This window comes from Anas acuta, chromosome 4 (assembly GCF_963932015.1).
Source record: "Anas acuta chromosome 4, bAnaAcu1.1, whole genome shotgun sequence".
NCBI lineage: Eukaryota > Metazoa > Chordata > Aves > Anseriformes > Anatidae > Anas > Anas acuta.
Window position 1 is genome coordinate 11,879,688 of NC_088982.1, and position 23,990 is coordinate 11,903,677.

Sequence of the window (23,990 nt, forward strand, 5' to 3'; positions counted from 1 at the left end):
ACAAAACCCACTCTTACCTAAACTAAATTTAACTTCTTCAGTGCAGATTCTTCCAGCAGGACAATTAAGGCAAAGGACCAGGTTCTTCCCCAGCAAATCAAGATCTTGTCAGTGAGCTCCAGCACCTCTTAATGTCTTTTTTTGCCTACATTACTTAATTCAAGGTATAGTTGAACACAACTTACTGGTAAAGGTTCAGCACAAGACTCAAACTCGTATCTTTAATAGCAGCTGAGCTGACTTGTTCCTTTCCCTCAGCCTGCCCCTTCCGAGAGGCTGTCAGTAAGGAGAACCTTTAGCAAGAGCTCAGACCACCGCTGTACAGCAGCATACAGGTTGGAGGCACTGAAGAAACCAAAGCCCAGGTGGTTCTGAAGCTCAAGCATAAGAGCAGTTCACAAAGCTGCCAGTGCCACTACCTCTGGCTCAGCTGATTTGAGCAAGATCATTTCTCTGCCCACCACCATTTAGCTAAAAGCATCTCTATTTACAGCTGGGAAAGTTTTAGTGATTTTCATCATTGCAATACAAGCTACATTGCCATGAAATCAATGATGGAAAGAAATTTTAATACAAGTTTATTTACCAATATACAATGCAAAAACCTAGTAAAATGCTGAGTGCGCACAACATCAGTTAGGTTTTACATGATTTCAGCACAGGCATTTGTGTGTCTGGCACAGCGACACCAGTACACCACTCAAATGAGTGCAACATTCCCTTTAAGGAAGCAGCTGATGAACTTAAAGTGCTCACCAGGTGCCTTCCTTCACAGTATTTTAATTCATCATCGCTTAAGAGCAACCGGGGCACATGCAAAAAACATTTTGCAAGAAAGAATAGGAAACCAAAAGGCTAAGGAAGTCAGTTACAGTCGCAAAGAAATTTGATGCAGCCACCACACAAGAGAATAATGGCAGAGTGCTTAGGTTGTGTGATTAACGAGGCTGTTTGTGGTCCAAGACTGGTGCAAACCCACTTGTGGAGTTCTTAGTGCTTGCTGGGACCGGGCAGGATATAGGGCAGGAGGTCTGCATCCAGCACACTGCCTAACGAGCCCTTTGGGCTGGGTCGCACACAGAGCACAGAGGTTACTGCTCCTTCATTAGTGAGCAAATAGTGCTGTAAAGCATCACTGGACTGATGGAAATAAGTGACCAGCAGCCAAACAATTACTGCTGCCTTGACCAGTAGCAGAAGACTGCTGTTCTGAACAGCTGATGGACTGGCACTTTTTCATTGCCTTACATCAATGCTGTTAGGCAGGTATTAGCATTAGGAAATTTTTTAGTCAGGAAAATAGTCCAGAGGTAAGCATATCAAACACCTTTTCATTAGCCACACGAAGCCTGGAGTATTTGTACACTACAGGAAAGGCTTCCTGATAAACACAAGAGACAAGCTGAAGAGCGTTTGCCGTGGTTGTTCTCAGCCCCTTCACCACACAAGAGAAGCAGCAGAGCTCGAGTCAATTGCTGGATTAAGATAACTGCATCTCAACTGAAGAAAACAAAACAGCAGCTCATAACGAAGGAATGCTTAGGCTAAATCGGTTCCACGTGAAAATATGGAACAGCAGCATCCTCTAGTGCAAGTCACCTTTAAAATTAAAAGCACAGCTGACACTGAGACATTGCTTCTAGGGAAGCCCTTTCCAAGGGAGCAGCATTTGCTAAAGCAAACATTTACCACCTTGAATTTGCTTGCAAGTATAAAATAAATATTGATATCCATATTTCATACATTAAAAATACTTTTATTTTACATTCATTCTGATGTTCAATAAGTTACGTCTAGCACCAAAGAAACATTTTGGAGGGGCTGAGGAATTAAGCAAAGTGTAAGCACAGAATTAATTTCTACAGCATTTAAATGACTCATTGGTGCCTAGGTTTTTTGTTTTTTAAGTTATTGTTCAGATTGGCATCAGGCTATTGCTTCAGTTAGACTTAGGTGTGCCGAAGCACTATAGAAATATAAAAGTTATATTTGAGAAAAAAAAAAATCAGAAGACCCACAATTCTTTTAAGCTCCCAGCCACACAGAGCTGAGGCTCCCAACCACCACCAGTGTTATGGCAGCTGGGAAACGGGGTGCGGGAAGAACCACATTGCATAACTACAGTCCTAGAAAGGATTCCTTCCTTTCCACGGGAGTAGGCCAGAGGAAATCTTGGTTTACACCTTCTGAACTTGGCTTGTGTGCTCTTTGTACGCGCGTGTTGGTGAAGCTGCTCGGCACGCGCAGGCAGTTACACCCCTGCCACGGGTCTGCCTCAGGGAGCCCACAGGTGAGCCAAACAAGAAGTGACATCAGAGAGGACATAGCCCTTTCCTTTTCCAAGGGACAGAATATAACAAGCTCAAAAGAAAAAGGCACTAGAGTTTGGTTTTGTGTTTCTCCTTGGAAATGCTGGCTTTGTATCTGTACCCTCTGCTCTGAACCCCCTGCTAACGCTGCCTTCACGCTGCTGGCTCTGCTAACTGAAGACCCTTTCTGGTCAGCGTGCCTCTGGCAAGGTGCAGCATTAATACTGGTTCTAAGGTTTCACGATATCCTCACTGACTACAGCCCAAGGTAGCCACACAAGATTGCATTTCCAGTGTGTGCATTTGTTCTGAACTCTGTCAGGTTCCATTTTTTGGCACATCGCACTCCAGAAGAGCTGCCCAGCTGGCCTCTCCGTCACCACTTCCTGCTCTGGACAGCATCAACTTGTTTTTTTTTTTTTTTTTAATTATTCATTTGGGTAAATGCCAGCACAGGACCTTAAGAATTAAGTGAGGCTAAGAATCCTTTCCTAGTCATCCTTCAACATCGCTCCTTTACTCGGCACATATTGCTGACATACTGCTGCGGCTCAGGCGGTGCCGCCCTGCGCTCTGCTACGCTGCAAGTTCGCGCCTGCTGCCGGCACCCGGCTCGCTCTGCAGCCCTCTGACAGCTCACAGCGCCCTGCCGAGCACGCTGCTACCTCTGCAGCACGCTGACACCACCGCTCTGCCAGCCGCACATTGACGGTTTCAACCTCAGCACGTTTAGCCCAATGCATTTCACAGTGTGTGCAATGAGAAGCCAGGAATGGCTTGAGTTACACTTCTGTGCTTCAGGAGCACAGCAGCTGTGCGTTTTGATCTAAATCACTTAGTTTTGTTTCTAAAAAACAATCTCGGGGGTCACTAGGAGCTTGAGAAGGTAGCTCCTGACCAAATTCAGGAGGCAGCTACGTATCCTCAGCCCACCTGTGCTCAGAAACCCCAGGCACCAAAGGAGGAGGCTCCCCCAGCAGGAGCTAACAGTGATTTTTGCTGCCTGAGGCTCCCAAAAGCTGTGAGCCAGTTACCTGCATGCTCACCTGCACCACCTTCCTGGCCAGAACCCAACACTTTGCAGCAGCGCTGACCCCAGAGCAGAGCACCACCACAGCTGCCTCGCACTCCTGCAGCTTTGCTACATAACACTGAAGCTCTCCGCGGGGTGTTTCGGCAACAATTCACACCAAACCTACAGCCAGAGCAGCCGGGTGCAAAGGCAGCTCCCCCACAACCCTTCTCACAGCACAAGCACCCAAAGGCACCTCACCTACCGTCGTCCTTCCTTCCCGCCCCCCAGCACGACTCATCCCTGCAGAGCCTCTCGCCCCCCGTCCCACCACCCCGGTGTAGTTACTAAGGAGAACACTCTGACAGCTTAGCAGCGGCCACACAGATCCCTGCTCACCGTGCCTGAGAGCCCAGGACTTTCCTAAGTTCCGCTTTGCTGCCAGCATTATGCCAAAAACAACGGGGAGAAAACAATTTTGTTTGCTGGAAACCATCTCCCACCTTCAAAAAAAAATAAAAAAGCAAGGGCTACACTGACACTCGTTTGTCCAACAGTAACAGGTCTACCCTGGGACCATTGGACTCGAGTAAGCTCCCACGGAAGAGATCTGTCCTAACGATGTACCCAAAGCAAAGCACTCTAACGAGTAACGAAATCTAACTGAGAAGTGTCACGAGTAAGCATTTCTCATGATCCAAAGCAAAAGTCTACTTGAACAATGGACCATGAACATTATGGATTTTTTTTGCCTTTTTTTTTTTTTGCCTGTTTTGAATGAGAAAATTTCTGTATCTTTGGGGAGGGCAGGAAAAAAATAACGGAGTCCTTGAGGCTGCAATGGGGCCTCTGACGCGATTTCTCGGAAGAGTTTCATGAAGCATCTCGGGATATCCAACCGCTTTCTGTTAGAAAGTTTAAAATCCTTTTCTTCAGTACCTTATCTAAGTAACTGGGAAGGCGGCTCTTTGAAGGGATTCCTTGTCTTTTTTGAAGATGGTCTTTAATGATGATGGTTTTCACAGTCACGTAACGTGCAGGACTCAAGTTTAGAGAGCTGCAGAGCACTTTTTCCCTGTCCGATAAGAGTTCAAAGCCAGGCAGGTTTTCAATGGCAGCAAATTCACCTTCTTTACCATCTTCCTTCCCCCTCTTGGAACTGGCTATGTTTTTGTTCTCCTTCCTCTTTTCCCGTTTGTGCCTGGCTGCCTCGTACTCTGCCGACTCCTCCATTTTGGTGATTCCATTGCGGCGATACCGCTGCAGCTCCCGAATCTTCGCTCGAAGTATTCTCTCCTTGTGCATGTTCTCAAAGAAGTCCTCAAACTCCTTACAGGACATGAACTGGTACAGGGGCCTCAGCTTCAGCCTCAGCTCCTTCTCTTCCTTTGTGATCTTTCGTTTGGGCGTTTTCTCCTTGTCCTTTTTATCCTTCCCCAGGAAGGCGGGCACCAAGTTATAGTCTCGTGCAATGTTCTTCCGCCGCTGCCTCTCCTTGAGTTTCCTCACGTACATGTCTACGTGGGCTCGTTTGAGCTCTATTTCCACGTCGTCGTCGTCATAGTTCACCGAGAGGCCGCTGATCAGAGTCTCGGCATCCTGATCGTACTCGATCTCGTAGTCGTCCCGAAGCGGCATGTAGCCCAGCTGCTGCTGCTCGGCCACCGAAATATCCAGCGGTGGGAGTGGCGTTGTCAAGCTCGGAGAAAGCGGGCCGCCGCTCGGGCACGTGTGGTCCGTCACCCGGTTGGGGATCGTGTCGGGGATGCAGGCCTTGCCCAGGTTGCCGTGGATGTACATGCTGACGTAGTGTTCCATCACCTCCTGCGGCGTGCGGGAGGCTCCCACGTGCGCAGCCATGTCCTCCTGCAGGGAAACGAGGAGGAGCAGTGATGTGATTCCTGTTACACCCCGGGTATAACACGCACTCCTTCCCCATCCCTAGAAAACCAACCCTCAATACCCTGACTGTTGTGGCAGTACTGAAATGAGACACGCTGCCACGTGTTTAGGTCCAGGTGAGTACTTTAGGTCCAGGAAAGCATTTACAAGTGCACAAGGGCACGCAAGCAACGACACAAGTATCAGGAACATGTGAGGCCACAACGAACATCAGCACGAGAAGCTGCCTCGGGTCTGCCTCTGGTTAGAGGAGCACTGCCCGGGCTCTGGATCCGTGTGGTAACTGCTGGGCATCCGCTGCTCTCCTGGGAAGTCGCCTTGCTGCCACCACGCAGTGCCTGCAAGGTCCCTGTGAGTGCTGAGCCCACTGCCTCGTTGGGGGCTGTTCGTTTATAGCGCACCCAGAGTACTTTCAGAGCAATACAGAAATAAGACACACGGCATTTTTGTAATTAGTTTGTTATTAGATGAGCCAGTTATCATAGCCCTTAAGAGTTTCAAAAAGCGTCACAGAATCACGAAGTTATGGGATGGTGAAGGTTGGAATCACCCCCCAGGACCACCTGGTCCACCCCCCCCCCCCACCACGTCCCCAGGCACCACACCCAGCCCCTCCCCGAACACCCCCAGTGCCGGTGACCCCCCCACCCCCCGCACAAGCCACCTCAGCGCCCACCCGCTGCCCCCGAGGCCGCCCCCCCCGCCCGTTACCCGCCCCTCAGCCACCCCCTGAGGCGGGCGCGGGGCCGAGCGCGGCCTGCCCGGGGCCGGCCGTGCCCTTACCCAGTTCCCGAAGCCGAACTGCTCGATGGCGTCCAGCAGCAGCTGCTCCTCGCGGCTGCTCCAGCCGCCCTCCGCCTCGGCGCCCCACAGCGTGAAGCGGCCGCCGTCCACCAGCTGGTAGCCGTGCCATCGCCGGTGCGGCCCGATCTCGGCGCCGGCGGCGAAGCACTCGGGGCACAGCTCGATGTCGGCGCACTCGGTGCAGCGGAAGCGCAGGGAGCTCACCTCGGCCAGGCAGTACACGCAGTACTTCTTGCCCAGCTCCGCCATCTTACCCCCCCCTCCCCCCCGCCTTCCTCCTCCTCCTCCTCCTCCTCCTCCTCCTTCTCCCCCCGCCCAGCCGCGCGCGCGCCTCGCCCCGCCCCGCCCCGCGCCGCAGCCAATCGCGGAGGGGCTCTCCCACCGCTAAGGGCAGCGGGGGTAAGGAGAGAGGCCGGCGCCCATTGGCGGAGGGGAAGGCGACCGCCCGCGCGGAGGCCAATCGGAGAGGGGGCGCCGAGCGACCCCGCTGCTGAGTGGTTGGTAAAGGAAAGGGGCGGGGCTTCGGGGGTAAGGGGTGAAGGGAGGGGCGCTGAAGGCGTTGCCATAGCGACGGGGGAAGCCAGGGGGAGGCCGGCATGGCGGCGGGGACGGGGCACGGGGACGCGCCGGGAGACAGCGGGGCAGGAGCGGAGGGGCCGGGAGCGGAGGAGCCGAGAGTAGAGGAGCCGGTGCCCGAGGAGCCGCCGGGGCTGGAACTGGGGGAGCCGGGACCCGGCGAGGCAGGAGCGGAGGGGCCGGGCCCGGGACCTGAGGAGGCAGGACCCGGGGGGCCAGGGCCCGAGGAGCCGCCGGGGACGGAGCTGGGGGAGCCGGGACCCGAGGAGCCGCCAGGACCCGGAGGAGCAGGACCCGAGGGGCCAGGACCCGGGGAGCCGCCGGAGCCGGGACCAGAGGAGCCGGGACTGGAGGAGCCGGGGCCAGAGGAACCGCCGGGGCCGGGGCTAAAGGGGCCGGGACCCGAAGAGCCAGGACCCACGGAGCCGGGACCCACGGAGCCTCCGGAGCCGGGACCCGAGGAGCCGCCGGGGCCGGTCCCGGAGCCCGCCCCCGAGGTGCCGGCAGAGCCTTCAGGTCCCGCTGCGGCCGCGGAGCCGCCCGCCCCCGGAGCCAGCGGGGCCGCGCCGGGACCCTCGGAGGAGGAGGAGGAGGAGGAGGAGGAGGAGGAGGAGGAAGGCGGAGACCCGGCGGAGGAGCAGCGGGAGCGGGCGGCGCTGCTGGAGGAGCACCGCGGGCTGGCGAGCGAGCGGGAGCGGCTGCGGCCGGCGGGCGCCCTGCTGCAGCTGCGGCTGGGAGAGCTGCTGAGGCTGCGGAAGGGAGAGAGGCCGGCGGCGGGGGGAGGAGGCGGGCGGCAGGCGCCGGTCTACGGGGAGCGGCTGCGGGAGCTGAGGGAGCTGCGGGAGGTGCGGCAGCGGGCCCAGGCCGCCTGCGAGCAGCGGGTGAGAGCCCGCAGCGGGACGTGCCAGCAGAGCGAGGCTCGGGCTGAGGAGCAGTGGGAGGCTTTCCAGCACCACAAAAAGGCCCTGGCCCTCCGAGCACTCGGCAACAGGCTGGGCGGCCGTGCGGCGGCTGTGCAGGTGGTGGACGGCGTGCTGGCCAAGGAGCAGGTCAAGGAGAGAGCAGTGAGGGAGGTGAGGAGAGTTCACCCAGAGTTTGGGTACCCCTGGGCACCCCTGGGCTGTTCAAGTTTCCAAAAAGGACGGGGTTGTCCTCTTAAACCTAGGGCACTGCCTTCCGGGGGCAACGCAGAATCATAAAATCTTGCCTTGAAGCTTTCCTCTGGTCACTACCGACTTTAACCCCAAGCACTTCTACCACAGCAAGACGAGGATTAAGTTAAATCATTCTTTCATTTCTGCCCCTCCAGGTCCGCGTAGAAAACGTCAAGGTGAAGCTTGAAATCCAAAGCCTTGAAGCGGTCTTGAAAGCCCAAGGAGAGCTGTTAAAAGGCCAGAGTTTCGCAGACTTGGCGTACATGAAGAAAGAGAATCAGAAGCTCGTCGAAAAGTTTGATGACCTCTGTGGTGAAATTCTGAAGCTCAAAGCGCAGGTATCCACGGCAGTGCACATTCTCAGCCATTACAGGGAGAAACTACGGTTTGTGGAGGCTGAGAACCAGGTCAGAGAAGCCAAACTGATGGACATTGACATCCTTTTGTCACAGAAGAGAGACTTCCTCACCAGAAAGAAACAGGCCAGGGACAGGCTGCGGGCAAATACCCTGAAACTGCAGCAGAAACGTGGGCTGGTTGGAAATGAGGTGCTGCTTCGGGACTTTGAGGAGAAGGTGGACACTCTGGAGTTGTTACGTCAGCAGCTGGAAACCCTGAAACGTCACCACACTGGCCTGATCCTTACACGTAGGGAAATTAGGAAAAAAGTCAGGGAAGCCAATTCAGTTCTACCTTTTTAGGCAAAGAAAGCATGGAAAAGATATACGCCAAGGAGTTCTCTGTAGTTCTCGTTTTTAACATGCTTCTTTTTGGTAAATCCTAGGGAAGATATTACACATGTACTCCTGAAAAAGACTTTTCTAAATGACATCAATACTTGGTAGTAAGTGATTATAGTACTCGTTTCTGAGTGACACCATATACCTATTCACTTATTTTTTAAAAAGAAAACCAGTCCAAAGCCTACACTTCTGGGAAATCACCTGTGCTTGGTCCTGTAAGGCCATGGCAATATTGTTTAAGCAGAGCACTCACCGCACTCTGATTCAAACCCTGCTTCTACCACGCCCCACTATGGTTCTTACACTTTGGTATGAACTGCATCTGTAAGCTAAACCTACCTGCCTTCTAGGCAGGTCCTGGATTAAAAATAATTAATTATAAGGGTTACTTTTCATAGATGTGGCCAAGAACTGAACAGAGAAGCATACTGTGAAAACCCAGCATGCCTCGCATACAGCCAATACACTGCAGAAGCACCAAATCCCTCACCCATTCTGTAAATACAGTTGGCTGCAAAGTTTGTCTTGGTGGCGTACAAGAAGAAATTTTTACTACTTTAAAAATATACATCAATCTTATTCAGAACTAGAGTTCTGGTGTTTTTTTTTTTTTATTATTTGTTTTACTTGGTCTTTCAGCTTTTATGGACCCTCAGCCTTGTGTGTGACATGTCATGGTGTAGGACAAGATATGGAGCAGCATGAACCCATCACCATTTTTGTCCCCTCTGCACTGTTCAACTGTAGTGTCAGAATTCCAGAAGACTGAAGAAAAAGGAGGGAAAGAGAAATGTTCACGCACGTATGTGTATACAGCTCACACAGCTGTAGTTCAGGAAGCAGCTTCTGTTTTCAAAACGGCATATTCCTAAAATTCCCACAAGACACATGAAAAACAGCATCTACAAGACTTATCTGCATCCTGCAGCTCTTGCTGCTGCGAGGGCAGCATCGTTTTTCACTAAGGCAGGGGATGATGTTGAGAATACAGAAACATCTTCGGCCAGTAAAATGCCAGAGCTGTGATGAGTACGTTCTCCTTCCTGAAAGAGCTGCAACCAACCAGCTGATGGGCAGCCCAATTATTGCCTGATTCTTAAATCTAGCAAATTGCTCATTTCCATCCATTTCTACTTTGCTTAGACAGACCAGATCTTTTTAGTCAGAATTAGGTATGGAAGGCCCAGACACGAGTCTTCAAAGGCTGTGAATTTTGCAGCAAAGCAGCTACATCCCAGTGGGAAAGAGGAGGAGGGGTCTTTTGGTCACCCACCACAGGCTGGAATCACACCCTGTGGGACCAGCATTGCTAAGCTCTACTTGAGGCTGCAGGTCCCAGCCCCGAAGTTGCATACGTGTTTACACAAAGCACACAGGGCACTGAATACACTTGCAAGGGGATAAAAGTAGATAAGCACGTAAAGACATTCCCAACAACTTACTCCTTTCTCTTTTAAATGAACTAGGTTTTCTGAACTTTCTAGTTAGTTAAAGGCCAGAACATAATTGGTTATTACACTACTGAAACTTACTTTTTTTTGTTCTTTTTTGTCATTGAGAAATGGCAGTCTTCAAAGAGATCAGTGGTTTCCTACTTTGTGCAGTCACGCCGAGCAATCTGGTTATATTCTTCTAAGGTCCTGACAGTTTTGCTGAACTATTCCATAAACAGAAGTCAAGTACTCTCTTAGTAGCTCACAACCTGTTTATGAAGACTGACTATACACAACTAGGAACTTTTCACAAAATGCCAGCGTATCTATCTGTTGCTGGATAGTAAAAGGACACAAGTGCAACTGCCAGCCATTTATCAAGAAAAAAAAGACATTATAAATCATGACCCTTCACCATAACCTCATGTTTGGTAATGGGGCTTTTCTCCTGCTGAGAAGACTGGTTATTGCCCAGGTTGAGTAGCCTCTTAATGTTCCGTAAAACTGCTTCCATAAATACTACTGGATGATTACCAGTCACGTCTCTAAGAGAAGTAACTCTTATCTTATTACTTACAAATTCCTGCCAGGGAAATTCTTAAACTTCTTGCTGCTTTTGGCTTAAGAGAAGGTTTCCTTCCATCTCTTAACTTCCTAAAGGTTATTAAGCAACAAACGTACACAGGTAAAGGGAGTGAGGAGCAGGAAAGTACAGCTCGGGTGCTCTTCATTGCTGCACGTTTGAGATCTGGAAAAGACAGGAATTTAAGGTGCAAATGAAGTTGACAGCATATTCCATGTCCCTGAGATGGGATTTCTACTGAAACATACTATTAAGACATTAATCCTCACACTGCCTCCAGGGTTTTTTCTTAGTCCTGCGCTGCTGAGATAACCTGCTGCTATGCTGGCCTTCCAAAGCACCCCAAAGGTGTAAGGATCAAAGATTTCTCCGTTTTCCTCCTGAAAACATAGGAAGACAATCTGTTGAGGAAGTAGCCAAGATAAATCAGATTTTATCTATTAATCTCAGTATTACCTGTCTTCAGGCAGATTAGAATTAGCACTGGGAAAACAAGTCAGAAAACCTAGTTTTAAACAATTTTATGCAATTCCTGTAATGTATCTAATATAAATGTCTACCAGTTTCAAGTTGGTATAGGCTCACATAAGGCAATTTTGATGTCATGTTCTAATCCAGCAAATCCAACAGGAAGATACTTCAGTACGAGGCAGCGAGAGGCGTTTCCCAGAGGAAACTCTAACATTGGCAGCCAAGTCTTTGATTATGTTCCCCTGCAGTCTTGTTGCACAGGTAGTTTCTCCCCAGCTTGTGTCTAAGTTCTGTTTTTATCTGGTGTTTTAACCCTTTTCCAGATAATTAAGGGATGGGAAGCTTCTCCACTCGAATATCTGAAGTTAGGTTTACGTAAGAATTAAAGCAAAACCACCTCAAGATGAGCACAAGGACACCTAGCAATTACGGAACAAAATAAACCATGTTTTCTTCTTTTATAACAAAGAAAGTTTTAATTTCTGAATTACGCTGACAACAGGTGATTTAAGATAACTTTACATGACTTTATTTAATAAAACCATATATTTACAGTTGAAAAAGTTCCAGTTTGATACACGTATCTAAACAAAACATGTAACTACATAAAAACAATTTGAACATGATGTACAGGGGATGTATCAACAGTTCTCTACATGTCACTCTAGTTTTTGAAACATTCAAAAGAAGCTGTTATAAGGTACCTCTCCAAATAAAAGTCTGTACTGAACGAAATACGTTAATGGATTGATTGCGGATTGGAGTTGTGGAACGGCTTTACAATAAAGTGCAGGTTGTACAGAATTCCTAACCTGGTTGAAGTTTTCTGTTTGTTTTCTCTCACCTGCTGCACGTGCAGTGACAGTTGCAGCCTTCTGATGTATTGCAGCATTTTTATTTTTCCTTAAACCCATGAAGAACATAAAACAGTTTGCTTTGATGGGGACACCTGTTCAATGGGAGAAAATCTCATGCATCGCGTTACAGATGCCCTCAGGCATCCAAACAATAAAATTAAGTTGTCAAAATCTTTTATGCAATCCCTGAATTTATTACAGAAACCCTCCTTAATAATCAAGAGATTTGGTATGCTGCAAGAAATTTAAAAAGCTCAGTGGCAAGTAATTCTAAGCCATTACAACTCAACTCTATTTTTATCAAAATTCAAGCATTATTTTCAAATCAAGGTACTGACAAGTTGAAACAACTGCATCTTCAGGCAGGTGATTTTGTTTTTTTCAAATGCATTTTGTTTGAAAACAAACTGTGCAAAGCTCCTTATTGCATTGCTTTTCTTCATTAAAGAACATACCTTATATACACAAAGAAATCATTTAGAAAATATATACATCTTCTAAAAACAGAAAGATCAAATCACTGAACAAAATAATTACGTTTGCAAGTAACAAACAGTGCACAGGTGTTGCAGCAGGCCTTTTCCCACAACTATGCCCATTTCCACTCTTACATTCAACATGTTACTGAGAAGAAAAAAACGAGAACAGGCTGCAGATGGCTAAAACAGACCTACTGGCTCCAGAATATGTTCTAATCAGACAAGCGAGCCATCCTTCGAGACTTGGTTTAAACAGAAATACACACCTAGTTACAGGGAGGACTTAAATCACAAAGCCAGTTACAGTACCACCTAAAAAACGTATGCTGTGGAAAGAGTTGTCTCTGTGTTTAATAAATCATTTAAAAGCATAGTGCAAATGTTGGGGATGTTAGGCCTCTCATACCCTTTGTGAAAAGGTGTATTTGTTGTAGTAAAAGTAGCATTAAAAACCACTTACTGACCTTCCAGCTTTCTATTGCACATCAAAGCAATGTACCGTACAAGTACCGCTCATTAAAGGATCAGAGCTACACAAATCCTGGGAGAATTAACAGGCTTTCATATCAACATCCTGATGTCTGTTTTCAGTAAGCGATGGCCCAGAAGAAGCCTTTTGGAGAAATTCAGATGGCCAACAAAAAATACACACATCTATTACACCAGGTACATGAAGTGGACAGGAAAAAAGGCCAATGAGGTAACAGACTTGCAGGCTGCACTTGTAGTACATGTATTCCAAAGTGATAGGAGTCTTCAAACAGTTAACCAAGAAACCTTGCTTTCATTCTTTTTTAACGTTACAGTCAAAGTACCACTCACAGAAAGAATGTTGTACTAAAGGAGAGTCTTTTGATTACATCCCTTACTGTCTAGGTTGATTTGAGCAGTGTGCAACTATTATTCTCATGTTTTTATTCAGACAATGCCAAAATGCTCAGCATAAAACAGACTGAAAAGCACTGGGAAGCCTATGGCCACGTAGCTGGAGGAGCTAGTAATTCCCGGTGACAGTTAACACAAATATTGCTTCGGTTAGTTTCCCTTTTCAATGGTAGCCATTATTTATAAAACAGATTTTACACTATAAACATTCTTGTAAATCAGAGGCACTCATGATTTACAGTTCAACATTCATCTGAATGCAGAGGGAACCCGAGCGGAGTAACAACTGAGCATCTGCTGTTGGCTCTGTGTAACGTGCTCATCTCTACTCGAGGCTGGCTTCAATGCTAGGAAATGACAGCCTGTACCTGTTCCCACAGTATTTGTCTGACACATTTCCCAATAAATTTCTACTCATTACCACATCAAGTTCAGCTCCATTTACGCTTTTCCACTATGGCAGCAGCAACCTCAAGAGATCCCCTGTAAGCTTTTCTTTTCAGCAGCAGTGTTGGCTTATGGAACTCCTCCCCTGTGCCCTTCCTCCTCGGTTTTGCCAGTGAGCAGAGCTAGGTTTCAAGTACCCATAAAAATTCCTTTTAACCACCTCTCATCTGCCCAGCCCATGGTTTTATCAGTTGGCCAGATGGCACAGCAATAAGTAGCTGGTAGGCAGGAACACCCTGGAGCAGCACTGCCCAGAGGAGGGAGACATGGAAGCATACAGTTACTAGTATGTGACCCCGTGTTTGAGCAGAGGCAAGACAGTACAATTGGGAAATAATGCCAGCTCCGTGCTAGACCCACACCTGGTGAGTCTGGGATCTAGCCGGAAAAATGGAACATTTTCCACATGCATCCAGATTGGAACACGGATTTCCAAGGCATCTTGAAGAATAATTGGTTTTACACTGCTAGCATGACTTCTTTTCCAAGTTAACTTAACGTTTTTCCTTAAAGAATGGAATGTAGTTCTATGTCTACACGATCTCTTTGGTAAATGGGACCTACAGCCTATAAAACCAGAAGCATTTCTAAAGAAATGGTCCTTGCATCGTTTAAGTATAAATTCCAGCACCAGTTATTTAAAACCCAGATCCAGCTCCTGTGAGGGGTATGGGAAACACATCCTGCCTAACAACAAAACTAGGGAATAGCTTTCAAAGCAACCGACAGTGCTGAATGCCCAGTATTTTAAAACATCAGTGAAAAAAAGGAAAGAAACCTTAATGGTGCTTAGTTTTACTGCCCTCATCAGACACCTGATGTGTATCGCTGTCCACTGCAAACGCTCACTCTGCTAAAAGTTTAAGGCTAAGCCTAGGTTTCACTCACAAAGGTTTTAACCCCCCACTTCCTTTTTTTTTCCTTCTCTCTTCCTCTCTCCCCTTTAAGGCTATCCTACTACTGAAAAAGAACTGAAGTAACACTTTGATTTGCAGGCTCACACGTGTCAAAACACTATCCAATACTTTTGCCACTTTCCATCTTTTCCTCTGAGTTCCTGGAGGCAGCCGGAGTTAACGTTTGAGGGAAGGGCTTCCTTTTTCCATTTCCCGGTTATCCTTCTGCAGAGCAGCCAGTATCTAGATATTTCATGGAATGAGAGAGAAAAAATGTATTAGGTTTACAAATAAATCCCTGTCCAAAGACTTTCTGATTTCATTACCCCTGAGCAATACTATTTTAGCTGGTAAATCTAGTTAGGTTCTCAAAACTGAGAACCTCTCTGCTGAAGACCATCCTTGTGCCATGGGAAATACGAATGGATTTAATGATGGTTCAATCTCTCCCCAACACACACACACTCACTCTTGAAGCCTGGATGTGGGATTTTTACCCAGACTACACAAGTGTACCACCACCAAAAGAAGCTGCCTGAGGGGAATTTATAATTCTCAGGATAAATGAACTGTCTGAAACCACAGCAACTGGGCAGCCTGTTTGGAATTCCCATAGCACTGACTGGTGCTCGCCCAGAGCACATTGCTGTCCCCACATCTGCTTCTGTGATTTTCTGAAGCAAAAAATCACCATTTGCATTCAGATCGAAAACTTTTATTTCCTATTAGCCGATGCACAATTTTGTTAGCCCTCATGACTTGCAGACAGCACACTGCCACCAGTTCCTCGTGCTGCTCAAGCAGCATGAGCTCCCTGCCCTCTGGTTACTCCCCCCGCAGCACAGCAGCAGCCCCAGGATCTACCCGGGAACCGATGTACTTCGGGACATTTCCTCTCAAAGAACTGCAGCTACAGGTGAGCAACTCTGACCAATTTCAAACAAACTTCTGCATCGTCAGAATTAACAGCAAGTAGGTGTAAATCACTCAGAGCAATTCCATAACACTGCCTGCATTTCAAAGCAAAAGCATCCGAGCTGTTGCAACAGGTGTTCAACAGAGGCATGAACAGAGCTGCTGCTGGTGGGCTGTTTGACAGCTTCCAGAATTGGAGAGATTTCAGCAAGGTCCTGCTCAAAGGTATTCTGAATAAATCAACAGCTATTCCATCAAATGAGCTTACTGAGACTTTGAAGTGCCATAAGAACAATGTACTTCATGGAAAAAAAAACTTTTTAAGGAGTCTGAGAGTGAAACCAAAATACTGATCCAGAAAAGCATTTTACATAGACCTTAAGCCAGCTGACAGAAAGCTTGGATTCCTTAGTTATTTGGAAAACTTAATGGAGCTAAAATCAAAGCACAAATTCCAGAAACACTAAGCCAAGAGCCTAAGCTGTTTCTCCACACCTGATGCCAAAGCCATGAGTATGACTGCCGCTCACAGTTCAGACTAAGGCTGTACCGGCACAAGAACCTGGAGATCCTTGTTGTAACTCCAGAAGAAAACCAGAACTTGCAGGCTTCCTGTTGACACCCACACTCCTTGTTACCAGACATGGCCTGGTCATCATTCAGCCAGTCTCCTTCAGTCTTTAGTTTCCTGATCATGCTGTTAGAATGACCAAGAGAAAATGGAGTGAGATGGAAAACCCCACCAGCCTGTCTGACAAGGGAAGCAGGATTAATAAGCAGCCTGAAACATTTTAAATGAGGTCCTACAAATGTAATCTCTGGACAGTATCATCCCAGAACGTGACACGCAGGATACCAACACCAGAATTACCAGAGTACAGCAAGGTGCATGGCTCAGTGCTTTTCTGAGGTTCAAGTATACCTACTGCTGAGACTGGAGTCTGAATTTGACTTCCTAGCTCTACACACTCAAATACACTCCTAACAAAGAAGTAGCAGCTCAAGTTACCCTGCTTGCTTATGCAGGACAGTTACTGTAACCAAACGAGATGATGCTGAGATGGGGCAACACCATTTTTTTAAGCTCAGGAGCATTTGGCATCCTCTGCAAACTAGTGCCCCTGGTCAGTCAGTCCACCTAGAAGTTTAACTCCAAAGCAGAGAATCCATCACACTTGACGTTCATTTTGCTAATTTGTAAAGGCATTTCCCTAGGAAAAAAAAAAAAATGGTACTACAGCAAAGTATCTAACTTCTACCAAAATACTCATAGTCAAAAATAATTACCTAACCAGGGAGCACAGCAACTGCAGCCTCACCTCTCCAACATCCTGGGTGGGTGTGTGTTGCCACAGGCCCCAGCACTGCCCCACACTACTGCTCCGAGTCCACCTCTGCAGCCAAGTCACACCCTACCAAAAGCCTGTCCTAGAAAAGCAAAGTTCAGGCTTCTGAGTCCAAACTCATCCTGGTGAACTCCAAAGACTGAAAAAAGGTAAAAAGCCATCCCAGTCAGCATCTCTGTAAAAGAAAAGAATCCCATACCCTCGTTGTCTTGGTGCTGATCTCTACTAGAACTACCAGTTTCAATAGTGGTACCCCAACAAAGTTCCAGCATGCACAGGATGCAAGCGAACCCGCAGCTCCTACCCACTTCTGGCTTGGAAAATGATGGCTAGAGAGTGAAGAGGCTTTCCTGATAGAAAATTACTCATTAATGGAATTAGCTGGTGAAGAAAGCCAGTTGGTGCAGGAGTCAACAAGGTAGGTAAGATGTCAGCCAATACCGACCCTACAGTGAGCCAGCTCACTTTGACATCTATTTGCTCCACAGTTCAGCAGCAGTTTTTCTTCAGTTTGCCACAGCAAGCAAAAACAATCTGGTAAATTCCAGTGTAGTCAGAATGAAGCTGATAAGAAGACTGAGGAAGACTGCTAGGGCTAAATTATTTCTGAAGTCTTTGTCCTGTTGTGATGATCACCACTAAACCTTTAGTTATCACAGACTGAAAAGCACTGGCAGAAAACCGCTGAAAGCTGGCTACCTGGGGGTATTTGGCAGGATAAGACTCCTATCTCCCCATCTCTGCAAAGATCTGAGGCAGCAGTAGGCTGAGAATTTATTTGGTATGTGATGGTCATACACACAATTCATGTTCAAAGAAAATGAACCATCTGAACCAGGAACAAAAACCTCAGGCAATCCACTCACCTGAATGTACACTAATCACACAGAGCAAGCTATGCAGTCCCACCTACCCACAAAATCAAACACTAGGTGTAAAATGTTCTTCACGAGTACCATACATTCATCTGACAATCCAAGATAACATCCTCTTTACCTGAGCCCACTTTTTGTTTCTACTTTGCATCTGAATGGCAGCAATAGATGTAAAGAATTCTTCTGAAGGTAAGTCCTCTGGTAGCTTTGTTAAAAACTGAGCTATATGAATGAAGTCCATTTTGGTCAAAATATCTTCAAAAAGTTTTAATATTCCCAGGGCTGTACGAAATAAGAACTCTTCTCCATCACGGCAGAACACGTCCCAGACACGACAAGCCAAGTCTAGTGGCAAAGATTTGCTGTACAATGTGAATATCCTGAAAAACAGAGCAAAATTTTCACAGTTACTGGACAAGAAAAACGTCTCGGATGCTCAGAAAAGTACAGACTGCTCACTAGCAAGTTTGATGCTTCTCAAATATGAATATTCCCTTTGTATTTCAGAATTACTTCTATTAGTTGCTGCATAGCAACATATGAAACAATACAAAATTGTACTACACAACAGTAACAGCGTATCACCATCACCTGGGTTTCCAGGCCTCGTTTTTCTCCACATATGCACTGCAGAACATTTTGCTGCACTCTCTAAAACTGCAAATAATTCCTTCTCCAGCAGAGGTCAGCAAAACCTCAGCTATAAATACAACCTTCCCTTACCTTTTAACACAAAATTTATTTTCAGGTACGCTCAATCTAACAGTACTTCTCTTGTGCTTAAGATTTCACACACACATATCAATCCTCTCCTTTTTTATTTAAGAAATTCTGGTTTAAATAAAAAATACAATGGAATGGAGATGTAAGACTCACACACACACACAATATAAATCAATTATTTTTCCCAGCAAATTCTAATCATCAAAGGTTTTCTGCAATATTCGCTTTTTACTATGTCAGATTATTTGAATGATGTCCCATCAAGTATAATGCTTCCCTGAATCGGCACGCTTTAGGAAAATTTTGTATTTTACAAGCAGCAATAAGAGAGTAAGCCATTTGCACAAATTCAGGTGACAAGTATATTGAGGGTTTAGCATCCTTGCACTATTTCACTTCATTCTGCTTTAACATTTCATAGCCATATTTTTTATATCAAGTGGAAATCATGAAAATTCTGTTCTCCAAAAAAGCTGAATTAAGAAAGTGGTAGAGCCTGGATTGGAAAAAAAACCACAAACCTATTGTTCATATATATATATATATATATATATATATATATATATATGCACACACACACATACAAACACATTTGAACGTAGAAGAATAGCATGGTAACAGCTTCTCTGGGTTATTGGCTGAGAACATGCTGACTTACAGACTTTGTCTATACTTTCAGCATCTTCGTACAGTCACATCCCATATAAAAATGTCTCACTGCAGAATACTTGCACAGCAGAATTACAACTTTTTGTCTATACACCCAGGCGCACAGGAAACAGCAACAGGTTTCCCATTTAAAAAGACCAGTGCAATAGGAAGCAATTCAGCTGAATACTTTCCTGGTCACCAAGTGGTAGGCAAACACTCAGCTAGCAGCTAGCCCTGCCTCAACATAAGCCAACAATGCCTCTATTTTTTGCTCCGTTTTTATTCACAAAAGCTATTATTCTGTCATGATTCACACCTAACCTGAATAACCCATGTGTATTAAATCCGCAACTATGCAGAAAATTAACTGTCAGAAGAAATAGTCACATCTATTTATTAGAACACCGCTTTTTGTAGGAAAAGATTTACCCACATAAAAAAGCTGTCATGTCAAATAAGGTGTTTGACGCTGATCTCTTCATAATTTGCATGGAAGTGCAATTTTCAAGAAATTCATAAAGCAATTAACTTTCATTAATACCATCGTGGAATTAAATGCAGCAAGCCCTGTGGATGGAGATTGGGCCCCCTAGAATAAGCAACGACACAACAGCAGGAATCATTCCTGCTAAGAACGGATCCAGGATTTGCTCCCTTAAAACATTTCCTCCAGAAAGACATTTTTATTAGACATCCGAGCTACTGCTCTGAAAGCCAGCTGAAATTTATTGCAGCAATAAAGCAGCTGCAGCAGCTCTCAGCAGCGCTAGCACAGAGCTTGCACATGATCCGCCTGCACAGACTGCAGGGTGATTTTCTGCCTGCTGCTCTCTTTCAACTCACTGAAGACCAAGATGCAGACAACGCAGTTAACAAGCACGGAGATGGCCAGTGTCAAAGAAATATAAACGCAGGGTTCTGGCTGCTATCTGTATGGAAGAGGGAAAAAATGAGTACCGGATAGATGCTCCTGCTGCTCCCGGCCCTGCTTATGATGAATGCGTACTTTGAGGTAGACACATAAAATGCTGGCTAGTGTGCTGCTCACAGGGAAAGCACATGACCATCATCTTACCAAGAAAGCATTGTTACCATGATCATCATAGCCTCTATTTTAAGCCCCTCTCCCCCCTTTTTTTTAATTAAAAAGTCTTCGTAAGATACTGTTAGCAAGAGTGCTGAAGGCAGGTGTGCCAGATTTTGGATCGACAACTCAGGCACAACACCACCAGTGAAAACCAGATCCAATATATTCTCATCCTGCACATTGTTGTGCTCATCTCTAACAGCACAAGAATACTTCTTCAACTTCTGAGCCCATTTGTGGAAACTGCTGAACTAATTCAGCTTTTACATTTACTCTTGGATCCTCTCTGCTTTATCCTGGCACACTGCTTTTTAGCTGTTACCTTTTTATCTCTTTCACCTACATCTGCTAGACAAAGACTACATCTTCCTAAGAGTTGGTGCATTCCTTCATTGCACAGTGGCATTATAGGCATCTATTATTATATAACGAGAACTGTTCTCATTAGCACCTTTAGAGTTACTGGAGTAAGAGTGTTAAGTTTATTTTGTACGATTTTAAAATTACTGAAGTTGAAGAAAGCAGAAGCATTTACTTTGCCCCTTACAGGGGTAAGGAAAAGGTCACCATTACGTACCATGCTGAACTGACTGCAACAGAGCAACTTCATAAATTTGATTCCATTCTAGAATGCATCAGTACAAATACTGTGCTAGTTTCTGGGCAATTTCACCAAGTCAGAAGCACCCAAAAAGCCCTGTTCTCTTGCCTAGGTGTGCTACATGGCAATGCAGAGCTTCACCTGACTTCACTCTAACCCACAGTGACATGAGGATCAGTGCACTGTAAATTCTGCTGAAGACTCATTTTTTGGAGTCTGTAACAACTCCAAATCAAGAAATTAGGATGTCACGAGAAACCTTTGGACAGAATTTTCGAAGCTTCTGATCCATTTTTAGTTTGAAAAGGAAGCATGCACTTAAAGCGCAATCTTGAGACTCACTTTTTGGGGGTGAGCTGTTACTGGCATGACACAGATTATGTTTTTCCTGTTGTGACAGACAGCAAGCCTATAAATATTTCACTGGACGTGCTCACTACAAACATCCACACAAACGAAACGGCTGGGACCTTTATCATAGCAAGTACAGGGTGTCAATAGAAAGTTCGTGTTCGCAGAGCACAATCACAGTCAGTGCAATATTAAAGAACCACTGGGTTAGCCAGCGGTACAAACAAAGCCCTGGGCTGTAATTATTGCCCAAATCATTTTTCTGAGTGGGAATGAAGAGGTATTTGTATATTAGCAGCAAGCCATAAATAGACCATGTGTGTCCTTTGTAAAGCCACATTCTGCTCTGCTCAGAAGAGCCTGTGGTCTATCAGCTGACAGTGCTGAGTGGCCAAAACCAGGCTATTCACACACTATTTCCTCTCTGTTTTGTGTGAACCTGACTGCACGTTGCTCTTTACAGCCCTTGCACACTCGATTCCATTTACATTCTTCAAAAAAAAAGTAAAAGCAAGTCTAGCTTTTGAATTTTGACTAGGAGAAACAGCAGTTGGAATTTGAGCCTGAAGCACGTGGGTCCTTTTTGAAAGAGATGCCTTACTTGTGGCAGGTAGCCGCTGATAATCATTCTGCTGTACCTTTTAATTAAATTCTTACGCCCTTGACGTCCTGCTGTCACAGAAGGCAGTGAACTGGCAGGGGAGCTGCACTCCCTAAATCCCCTGCCAGCCCCAAGAAAGCCCAAAGCAGCATTACATCACTTGCGTAGTGTTGCTTTTTCCTTGGCATGTATCCCTCCAACAAATGATTTGGGCATAACAATTTCAGCGCCGTTCCCTGCAGCACCGGCTACGCGGAGGAGCACAAAGGAGCCCAGGCGATCCCACTGCAATTGCAGGAGGTTTCCCAGCAACTGGGCTGCGCGGCACTGGCTACTGGAGTCCCCCCAGAGCTGGCACCAGCTGAGATTTCCTGCACACATGCCTGCACAGTAACCATGCCAGCCACCAGAATAGCAGCAGGCGTCCCTCTGGAGCTCAGAGCAAACATGCATTTAAATAAAAGTGATGTTGTCAGGGCAAGGCTGCTTCGCTGAGATTTTTACCCACAACCAGGAGGTCTGTCTGTCTGAGAGAATTCACTGGGCGTGGAGGTGCACAAGCAAGGCTTCCCCATATTCTTCCGCGAATGAAACATAATTGGAATTTCTTTCTTTCCACAAACAGCTTTGTTTTTCACAGAGTAGTACCAATATTACAGCAAATTCCCTGTCAAACCAGCAGTCACTCAGGAGCCACAGGCAACATTAGAAACGAAATTTTAAGAAGTCCTTTGCTTTAATAGTTACTTGCTTGCAAAGACAGTGACCATTTTCCCCATTTTCCCTTACATCTTTCCTATATTACTTCCTGGCTAGTTCCCTACTAACTGTAATGGAGGGACAGCAGAGATAAACTCCAATTCTCATTAATTTCCAGCAGCTATTAAAAAGATCTAAATCTGCTTCCTATGGGATCAAAGGATTTTCAAAGGATAGGGTATATAGATATATATTCAGACATATTTATAGGTATAAATACATACACATACACACATACATTTAAATATCATACCAAAATCTCACACAGATGAACACCAACCCCACTGCCTAACAAGACTAAAGACACGGCTGGACAAGCTGACTAGCTCAAGACAAATGTGCAGAAATTTAGTATAGGATTGGACAGGACTACTCGAAGTAGTCCTCATTCCTGAGGTTTAATATCATTTCAACGTCTTTCCTCTTGTCATTGGTCATACCAACCCCTGCCCTCTTCCCTTCCTTCTATTCCAGCATTTTTCTGGCATTTTCCTGCGGTGCAGTAAAGAAATCCAGTTCAGTTTATATTCTCAGCCTTCAGTCATAGAAAACGTTCTGATAGCATTTATAGATGCTGGGAGAAATGAGCCTATCCATCACACTCCCCCTCATTCCCCTACTCACGTTGCATTAAAATGTAATCCCAGTGTAACAGCAAAGTCAAACAAAACCCATGCAACAGTACTCTCTGTGCAAGAGGCATGTGCAAATGAAAGGAACTCAAAGGCAGCAGGAAGCCTGTATGGATGAACAAGGAGCTCCTGACAAAAGCATACAAAAGGAGTAAGGAGAGGAAGATGTCGCTGGAGGAATACAGAGACACTGTCTGAGCACGCACAGAAGAGATTAGGAAGACCAAAGCCCAGCTGGAGTTAAACCTGGCTATGGCTGTTAAGGACAACTGGAAGGGCCCTGTACAGGTGCATCAGCAGAAAAAAGAGTAGGGAAAATGCAGGCCTGCTGCTAACAGGACAGGGAAGCTGGTGAAGTGGGACATGCAGAAAGCTGTGCTACTCACTGCTGCTTTCACCTCAGTCTCTACTGAGAAGACTTGCCTTCAGGAATCCCGGGTCCTTCAGACCAGTGGGAAAGTCTGGAGCAAGGAAACCATACCCTGGGCAGAGGGGGTTCAGTTTAGGAACACTTAAACAAACTGGGCACACACATGGGCCCTGGTGAGAAATCCCTGAGAGCTGAGGAAGCTGTCTGGTGTCATTGTGTGGCTGCCCTCAATGATACTTAAAAAGATCATGGTGACTTGGAGAGGTTCCTGAGGACTAGGAGACCTTATCAAGGACAAAAAGATGATTGGGAGAAGTCAGTATGGATTTCTGAAGGCAAAATACTGCCTGAAAAACCTGACAGGCTTCTATGATGAGATGACTGGCTTGGTAGATGAGGAGTGGATACTGTTCATCTTGATTCTAGCATGATTTTCACCACTGTCTCCCATAAAATCCTGACTGATGAACTGATGAAGTACGGACTAGGTAAATGAAGAGCGAGATGGACTCAAAATTGGCTGAACTG

At 46.2% G+C, this 23,990-nt stretch overlaps 3 protein-coding genes across 5 annotated transcripts in view; 1 reads left to right on the forward strand and 2 right to left on the reverse strand.

The window, feature by feature from the left end:
* Positions 1-548: 548 nt before the first annotated feature.
* On the reverse strand, positions 549-6,307 carry TADA2B (transcriptional adaptor 2B). The gene is made up of 2 exons (XM_068679853.1): positions 6,007-6,307; positions 549-5,187 (listed from the first exon to the last, which is right to left on the reverse strand). The coding sequence occupies exons 1-2, from the start codon at positions 6,274-6,276 to the stop codon at positions 4,195-4,197; spliced, it is 1,263 nt and encodes a 420-aa protein (XP_068535954.1). The 5' UTR covers positions 6,277-6,307; the 3' UTR covers positions 549-4,194.
* A 272-nt stretch (positions 6,308-6,579) lies between these two features.
* On the forward strand, positions 6,580-9,086 carry CFAP184 (cilia and flagella associated protein 184). The gene is made up of 2 exons (XM_068679852.1): positions 6,580-7,676; positions 7,913-9,086. The coding sequence occupies exons 1-2, from the start codon at positions 6,624-6,626 to the stop codon at positions 8,456-8,458; spliced, it is 1,599 nt and encodes a 532-aa protein (XP_068535953.1). The 5' UTR covers positions 6,580-6,623; the 3' UTR covers positions 8,459-9,086.
* A 2,367-nt stretch (positions 9,087-11,453) lies between these two features.
* Positions 11,454-23,990, reverse strand: part of TBC1D14 (TBC1 domain family member 14) — a 65,247-nt gene continuing 52,710 nt past the window's right edge. For all 3 annotated transcript variants that reach the window (XM_068679849.1, XM_068679850.1, XM_068679851.1), the window contains 2 exons: positions 17,809-18,067; positions 11,454-14,794 (listed from right to left, as the gene is read on the reverse strand). In XM_068679849.1, coding sequence (XP_068535950.1) covers positions 14,729-14,794; positions 17,809-18,067 — 325 coding nt within the window. In that variant the 3' untranslated portion in view covers positions 11,454-14,728. The remainder of the gene's footprint in view (positions 14,795-17,808; positions 18,068-23,990) is intronic.

Bases quoted from the DNA above. Each gene is read 5' to 3' on its own strand.
- TADA2B (XM_068679853.1), bottom strand. From the start codon at position 6,276: ATGGCGGAGCTGGGCAAGAAGTACTGCGTGTACTGCCTGGCCGAGGTG. The intron at 5,188-6,006 runs GTAAGGGCACGG...GTTTCCCTGCAG, and splicing joins AGTTCGGCTTCGGGAACTGG to GAGGACATGGCTGCGCACGT.
- CFAP184 (XM_068679852.1), top strand. From the start codon at position 6,624: ATGGCGGCGGGGACGGGGCACGGGGACGCGCCGGGAGACAGCGGGGCA. The intron at 7,677-7,912 runs GTGAGGAGAGTT...CTGCCCCTCCAG, and splicing joins AGGAGAGAGCAGTGAGGGAG to GTCCGCGTAGAAAACGTCAA.